At 36.7% G+C, this 8,491-nt stretch overlaps 1 protein-coding gene across 4 annotated transcripts in view; it reads right to left on the bottom strand.

Moving 5' to 3' along the window:
• LOC111869723 (propionyl-CoA carboxylase alpha chain, mitochondrial) overlaps positions 1–8,491 on the bottom strand; it is a 62,487-nt gene that overhangs the window by 4,199 nt on the left and 49,797 nt on the right. For all 4 annotated transcript variants that reach the window (XM_023861453.2, XM_033753573.1, XM_033753574.1 and 1 more), the window contains 4 exons: positions 7,607–7,923; positions 6,234–6,370; positions 4,302–4,383; positions 3,122–3,227 (listed from right to left, as the gene is read on the bottom strand). In XM_023861453.2, coding sequence (XP_023717221.1) covers positions 3,122–3,227; positions 4,302–4,383; positions 6,234–6,370; positions 7,607–7,923 — 642 coding nt within the window. The remainder of the gene's footprint in view (positions 1–3,121; positions 3,228–4,301; positions 4,384–6,233; positions 6,371–7,606; positions 7,924–8,491) is intronic.

Here is an 8,491-nt window from a genome sequence, read left to right as displayed (position 1 = left end):
TCAGTCCCACCTGGTTTCCCTGGACCTTCCTAATTGCATATTCTAAGGCAAAGTTGAAAAGGAGTGGCGATAAAGCATCTCCTTGTTTTAGACCATTCTGGATAGGAAACTTATCAGACAAATATTTACCTACATGGACTTTACTATACGTTTTGTTTAAACACATTTTAATCAACCTAACTAGTTTCATGGGTATCCCAAACTCTATTAGAATATTGCACAATACTTCCATCCTGACCGAATCATAGGCTTTCTTGAACTCTATGAATAGCTGATGTACTGTCTCATCGTACTCCCATTTTTTCTCCAATATGTAACGAATGCAAAAGATCTGATCTGTAGTTGATCTGTTATGTCGAAACCCACACTGATGATCCCCAATAATTTCATCTATATATGGACTTAACCTTGAAAGAAGAATATTGGACAAAATTTTATATGAAGTTGATAGCAGTGATATCCCCCGATAATTACTACAGTCAGTTTTATCACCCTTCTTGTGAACTGGTGCAATAATAGACTCCTTCCACTGATCAGGCAATTTTTCCTTATGCCAAATAGAAGTAATTAGATTGTGGATCTTAGAACGTAATATTTTGCCCCCTGCTTGAAAAAGCTCTGCCGGAATTTGATCACTACCTGGCGATTTATACCATTTCAATTTTGCAATAGCACTTAAACCTCAAAAAGGCTAGGATCAGGTATTAACAGCTCAGCTGTATGGATTTCTGTCTGCCTAACATCATTGACCCTATGTACATTCAATAACTGAGAGAAGTAGTTCCTCCACCTATTCAAAATATTGTGGTAATCTGCAAGCAGATCACCATTCTCATCCTGCACTAAGTTAGCGCTAGGCTGGTAACCCCTTTTAAAGTCATTTATTCCTCTACACATGTCTCTAATATTCTTGTTCTTACTGTTCATTGCAAGCTAATCAATATTGTTTTTCAGATATTCCATCTTGTTGTTCCTGAAATGCCTGCTGACTTCACGCCTTATATTGTTCAGATTATCCCCATTTAACTTGCTTGGATCCTGTAACCATTGCAATTTGGCCTGCTTTGTTTGATCTAATAATTTTGAGCATCCTTCATCAAACCATGGCTTATACTTCTTCGGTTCATAATAAATAGACTCTCTTTGGCAGACATTTTTATATTCTCTTTAATAGTTTCCCAAGTTTTATTAATATCCACCTCAGTGTCCAAGTTTTCCAAAGCTGCAAACCTATTTCAGATTTCAACACGATACTGCTCTTTACCCTCTACCTCATTCAATTTCTTGAGATTGAACCTTCCCATATGGACTCTGTGTGTTGTTTGTTTGCTCACTGCCAGTCTTTCCCTATCCTTTGCCACCACCAGGTAGTGGTCAGTATCACAATCTGCTGCCCTGAATGATTGGACATCAAGTATACTTGAGTGCCGTCTCCTATCTATCAAAATATGGTCTATTTGATTGTGTATCTTCCCATCAGGAGATGTCTAAGTAAATTTATGGATGTTACGATGTGGGAACATGTACTTTTGACAGTAAGATTTTTTTATGTGGCAAAGTTTACAACTCTAACTCCATTATCATTACTAATTTCATGCAAACTCTCATTCTCAACTGTTGGTTTGAAAATGTCTTCCCTCCCTACTTTGGCACTGAAATCTCCTTACAAAATGTTCATAAGGTACTTCGGGAATTTATCAAATACATGTTCTAGTTCTTCATAGAATCTATCCTTTATGTCATCAATCTTATCTTCTGTTAGGGCATGAACATTCATAACAATGATATCACACCAGCGATGTTTTAGTATTACATATAATGTCCTATCACTAATGAATTCTACCCTCTTAACTGCTGATATGATTCTCTTATGTACAAAAAAACCTGTACGTAATTCATGATTTTCTTTCCCCTTTCCATAGAAAAATGTATAGTCTCCTGCTGGTGCGATGCCACCTCCATCCCATCTGACCTCCTGTACTCCCGCTAAATCTATCTTATATTTTAAGATTTCTTCTGCCACTGCCCTGAGTGAGCCTGCCCTATACAGACTTCATACATTCCAAGTGCCCAATCTCATAATCCATCTTCATTAGCTTCCAAGATTCCAAGGAATCAGTCCAGGTCCGAGGCTTTGTGTTCATTTTCGTAACATAATGTTTTTTACGGTGAGGAGTTGTTAGCCCCACGCCCAACCCCCAAGCTGGAGGGCCACCCCTTGTTGGCTGTCTGCGACTGCTTATTCAATATATTCACAGCTTCCCTCCAAAACTGGAAGGTACTGAACAAAATTAAAATGAACCAATTTACTTCCTACTTACATCATCTCTCTCAGACCCATTCATTTTTCTGAATATTTTGTGTTCAATTACTTGGAATTTTATCTTCTTCCTTCAAGGTAAAGACTACATTTCAGCACAGTGTAAGACACTGAAGTTTTATTATGACTTAATTGATTGGACAAAGACATGCCTATGATAAAGTAAAACACTGACATTCTATCAGATGTTATTAAGGAGGATAGTCTAGACGTGAACATAGAAAACTAAATTTATGTTCGTGATTTGTCACCAGAATATAGAACAAAATCATAATACCAAGCAGATAATAAATCCCTAAAAAATATGACAGATTTCAAATATCTGTGAAAGACTCTAAGATATCAAAATTACCTTCATGATGATGTTCGGAGACGATCAAATTTTGTCAGTGCTTCCTATCATTCAGTTCACAATATATTCTTAAACATTCTTCATCCATGGGCGGTGGTGAAGGGGGCCATCTGCCAAATCTTTTATATTTTTGGAAAATCCGAATTAAAAAGGGAAATATATGAGAAATTAAAAGTAAGTTTGTAAAATGTTCTGTCTGTTTCTTCTACCCCCACTGGATCCCCCCCCCCCAAGAACGAGTTCCTGATTTTATATAGAGGGCATTTATGTGCATATGCACACACCAGTATAGTTTGCTGAAAAATGCAGGAATAAAATCATTATTATCGCTGGATGAAGATAATAAATTTTGCTTTTGGATGTAGTTTCTGTAATGACTTTTCATGCCTGTATTGTGCTATATCTCAGATGTAACAGTTAAGATAGCTGTACAACAAAAGAATACTTACCAATAATGCAGACTTCTTGTCCTTCAGCCATTGTATCTCCAACTTCACAAGAGACTGATTTCACCATTCCTGGCATTGGGGATAATACCACCTTAGATACATCAACCTGAAATTATTTTGACAGAATTTCAGAGAGGGAATACTGTAATCCATTACCATAAATAGTATTATACATATGACACAGTTGTAGAAGAAATTCGCCTAAAATGGGAATGTCTTGTGAGAGAGGTTCTACCGCCAGCAGGCACAATTTAAGGAGCATTGTTCAGTTGGAAATACATGCAACAACAACAACAAGTATTACTGTCAGAACTTCTGTGTGAGTCATGTATTCTGTTTCTATTAGTTTCAAAACAACTGTGACTTTACAAGTTCTATCACTCTGAATAAGAGGAAATTGATGTTTTTTTTTCTTTCAACTGAAAGGTCTGTAGTGTAGTTAGATACAGTGAGGTGTTTGGTTAAATCAGTGTGTCATTTTGATACAACAGTTAGGAAAGTATGAACATTTCCATGATAATACATAAATAAAATCAAGCAGCAGAAAAGTACAGAATACTGCTGAGAGGATCCAAATTCTGAAATTCACCCCTGTGGTACACAACCAGTTCCAAGCATTCCAGAGCAGGGTCTAGTACTGAATCATATTCTCAGATGTAGGGACCGCTTTATAGGAGGGCCCTGAAGTAGTTTATTTCTGAAAGACTTGTTAAGGCATTAACTCTTCCCACTATTCTGATTAGTAACTGAATTAATAGCAATATTTCCCCCGATAAACAACTTCTAATTTAGCAAGTTCCTGTCATGTTCTCAAGAAATTTAATTAAACCCAGTATACATGTACAATTCAAGGGGACATTAAGCATCACTTAGCTGACCAGGACAGAGAAGTATTGAACTGCAGGCAAACAGTTTATACTGTGGCCAGACTACTAGCTGTCTTGAATGTTTTTTTTTTCAGTCACAAAATGAATTCTTTCAAAATTCTTAATACTTATCATTTATTATCATCTTCCATCTCATTTGATGCTGTACAGCATCTTCATGCGAAAAAGCAATGTTATGAAAACTGAGAATCAATTAAATGAGGCATCATATGGTTATTAACTTATGGTGAGCAACTGTCCAAGAGCTGAACAAACCAACTTTACAGTATCATGTAGACTGTCTGAGAACTCACCGTTGGCTTCTCTGGCATCATTTTCAGAAATTTACTTGCTTTATCAGATAAAACAAAAATAGTGAACGTTGTCCCTTGGTACCTGTAAAAATGAGAATTATGTAATTTTTATATTATATATTCTTAAAATTCTATGTGAAGCTTGGGGAGACCCGCCGGGAAATATACGAATTGAGAAGTACATTTGAGGATTAAGTTTTAATGCATCTAAAAATGTTCAGTTGTTTGTTCACTTTAAAGACAGCCAAATATCAGAGTGGATTATTGCACACACTTGTCATTCTTACTGATGTTCACTGGTGAAACAGTTGCTCAATTTTGTGATGATTCATGGTGAGAGAAGAACGATACTTCACAATGGTGAAGCAGAATTTGGTATTTTGTACAGCACCAGCAAGATTATTCTAGTGCAAGGTGTGGAAAATGAGGATCACAGTGAAACTCACCATGCACTTTCTGTAAGTAAATTTCTGACAAAGCACAAATGGCACTGTTTCTCCAGCCATAGTATTTGACAAATTTAGTACTCAACACACATGAAAATAAACGGTGGTCTGAAAACATTACAAATTATATACAAAGTACAACATGGGATCTGAATATAATGTCTAAAGAATAGTAACCGTGGTATTTAAAAAAAAAAATTTCTTAGAAGTGCATATAACAGTCGCTATGTGTGACTCTGAAGCTACACGTTGGGTCGCCTTATAGCAGTCGCTAGACACTGGAGCCACGTGTTGGGAATGCCACCCATAACTGTTGCTGTGACACTCACTCACGTGCAGGGTTAAGGTGGACGCAGCTGCTCACCAAGAATCGCCTTGTAGCGACTCCAGAGAATCAGGCGGAGACGTTGCCTCACCTTTGGTTGCTGGGATGACTCTTATGTTCCGAAATATGAAGTCCTGGGCGCCACATAGTCGGGAACATGAAACTTTCTTAAGGTCGTTACTTGGGCCTTAGTTTCAGCAAGGCAGTCAACAAAACCAACGACAAACTCACGAACACTTTCACTTTATTGTATTTTATGAAATTACATTATTAATAACACTTTTTTTTATTGCTAGTGGGGTGGGACGAAGTCCCTTGCACTGCGGCCACTTCTGGCCTATTGTACCAGCCTCAGATGATAGGTGAGGGTGATTGTGGAGCAATTGGTGGAATGAAGATTGGCAGGGGAAACCGAAGTACTTGGAGAAAACCTACCCCAGCGCCACTTTGTCCACCACAAATCCCACTTGACCAGACCCGGGATCGAACCCGGGCCGCCGCGGTGGGAAGCCAGCAACTAACTGCTTGAACTATGGCGCATATTAATAACACTTAGTTATGACTGAATGCAGTCCCTTATTCCTATTGTAGGGAGTGACACTTTCATGCGTCTTACAGGTTTGAGAGCTGAGACTTGTCTCCGTAGAACAAAGAAAAGCATATCACATCCTTGGATGCTCGCATGATGTAATTTAGTAACTAGTGTTTCTGATTGGCTATACCCTGGGAAGTACCGAGTTAACTGCTTATGAAGATTGCATCATACCTTACTGGACAAAGGAGGAACCCCTGAATTATAAGCTTCATAATAAGTCTTGGTACACTGCGTCATCTTCCACTTAATGTATAGCCCATAGCGTAATACAACGCGGATGATTTACGCAATTTCACAAATTCATAACTTAAATCTTGCTAAAATACAGTAGTTGTTAAAAAAATAGATGTATACATGAATTAGGTGAAGTATATTATTAAAAAGGAGTAATCGGCTATATGCATGAGACTAATTTGAATGAAGTTAATTGGATTAAACATAATGACCTGTAGTCAGGAACATTCAAATGAGAACACTTACCTTTTCTTATATAAATATCATTATGAAATATATTCTGCACTTTATTATACTGTTCTGTATTTTGAATTAATCATACAATTACTTACACAATTTGTAATTTTCCTGAAGCATCTTTTGATACAAGCTGCATTACTATTGGCTTTCCATTGATGTTTGTCTGAATAAGGGGACTGGAAAGGTTTATATGATCTTCTACAGATAAGGTATCAGTTTTCATGTGAACCTAAAACCATTACAAATACACTATTATAAATATTTCATTATTCTTGACAAAGACTAAGTGTAAATAAAAATATCTGACACTGTCCCAAAACCAATATTTAATACTCATATTGGCCAGATGCTAAATTCAGAAAATATTTCAAGCTTACATTTTTATTTCCATACAATACTGTAGATTGAGGGGGCACATGGTAGCATAACGGGTTGAGGCATTATGCTACAAGACAGAAGGTTGTTAGTTTGATTCCTGATGAGATCATTGGATTTTCCAATTCACCTAATTCTTCCAGCTGCACTATGACCCTGGGGGTCAACTCAGCCTCAACAGGAAGGTAAAAGGCAGCTGGTGCATAAAGCTGACCTCACCAACGTCTGTGAGCCGACTGTTTAGAAAATGTGGGAACTTCGACATCTCACAACCCTGTGGGACTCCATGGCCATCAAACAAATGTATTTTAATAAGAATGATGAATATGAAATAGCACTGGAATGTTTTAACATGGTAAATAATGCAGTTTAGCTTTTCAACAAGTGAACACTTGCCTGAGGATGGCAAAATATGACCGAAAAATGTAGTACCTGATTGTGATTTTAATTTTATTTTAAATTGAAGAGAGATTGTAAACAGAGCTGCAGTAAAGATGGAAGTGAATGTGTAAGGTGATGACATGTTTAGATTATTGACAATTAATGCTCATGATATGAAATGCAAGTTCTGCAGAAATCAATCTTCATTTAGCAAAAGTAAAAAATAAAGGTACTATGCTGAAATTGTGCCCCCTTAGGTGACTGCTTAGTTTGCTTGTGCTGTAGCACTGGCCCTGTGTAGCATGTATGGGAAAAATAGGAAATGCACATAAGATATTAATTTGGAAATCTGATGAAAATTGACAACTTTGGAGACTTTGTGTAGATGGGATGACAACAGTAAAATGAATCTTAATGAAACAAAGTGTGGGGATGTTGACAGAACACTTATTTGCTCAAGAGAGGGCCCAGTGTTGGGCTCTTATAATGAATAAGATAGTAACCTTCTTGTTTCATAATATGCACGGAATTTTCTTGAGTAGCTAAACAATTATTAACTTTTCATGATTGACTCCCTGCTCCACAGAGCTATTATTGAGTTAGGTAAAGATGAAGTTTCAAAAGAGGATAGGAAGTTACAGATTTACATGACAACAGTAGCAGTGGGGAAGTCCCTTGTAACCAGTAAGAAACTGTGGCCTGTACTCACATGGAATTTGTTTCCTACTTTCTTAACATCACATTGTAGCTCTTCATCAAAGAGAGAGATCACAAGGGTCCATTCAGCTGGTTCTTTGCGTTTTGCTGTTGATGGTCTTTCATTGAGAAATGTATATGATCTCATATCCATCTTTGAAAACACACATGCAGCAATTGCTAAGATGTGCTGTTTGTCTGTACTGTTAAGCTGTCTTCCCTTGAAGCCATCAGGATACACTTCAGATAGGTAATTTGTTGAGATGTTGCCTTCAATAAAGTTTGTTTCTGTCAAGATATCTCGTAGCAATGGAATATTGTGTGTCACACCTGGAATAGAACACAAAAGTTGTGTGTTATAAATGTAGTAAAGATCATTCCTGCTTTATATCATTCCTGCTAAGTTCGTTATTATTTCAGATGCACATTTTAGTGCATGAAGAAAGAATGTGGATGATTTATGCATAATATTATCCTATTCAGAAATGACTACACAACCTATTAATAGTGGGGCTCTCCACCTAATTTTTAAATCATGAAAGGTCCTGCAGTGGTGAAAAAATAATAATGGGACATTGTCATTCGTTCTCATTTGGTAAAAATTTCCTGAATACTGGAGAACAGATATTTACAGTATTGAGATCAATGTAAGATTTTAACTTCTTATGTCATACTATATTAACAGATATTAAATTACAAAAATTTTTTCTGTTATGTTTTAACATGAAGTTTTTTGATAAAAGTAAACAAAAGCACACATAAAAATGGCATGCCAAATTTCTGCTCCAAATTTTAAGGGTTGTATAACTCTATGGTGTTTCAAGTCTTTTAGTTTTAAAATCTGATTCTCCTAGAACACACTAAATATTGACCTGAAATGGACGCTGGAGAAATAAAA

The sequence above is a fragment of the Cryptotermes secundus genome, unplaced genomic scaffold, assembly GCF_002891405.2.
Source record: "Cryptotermes secundus unplaced genomic scaffold, Csec_1.0 scaffold847, whole genome shotgun sequence".
NCBI lineage: Eukaryota > Metazoa > Arthropoda > Insecta > Blattodea > Kalotermitidae > Cryptotermes > Cryptotermes secundus.
The sequence above is the reverse complement of the archived record's forward strand: the minus strand, read 5'-3'. Positions and strand labels throughout refer to the sequence as shown.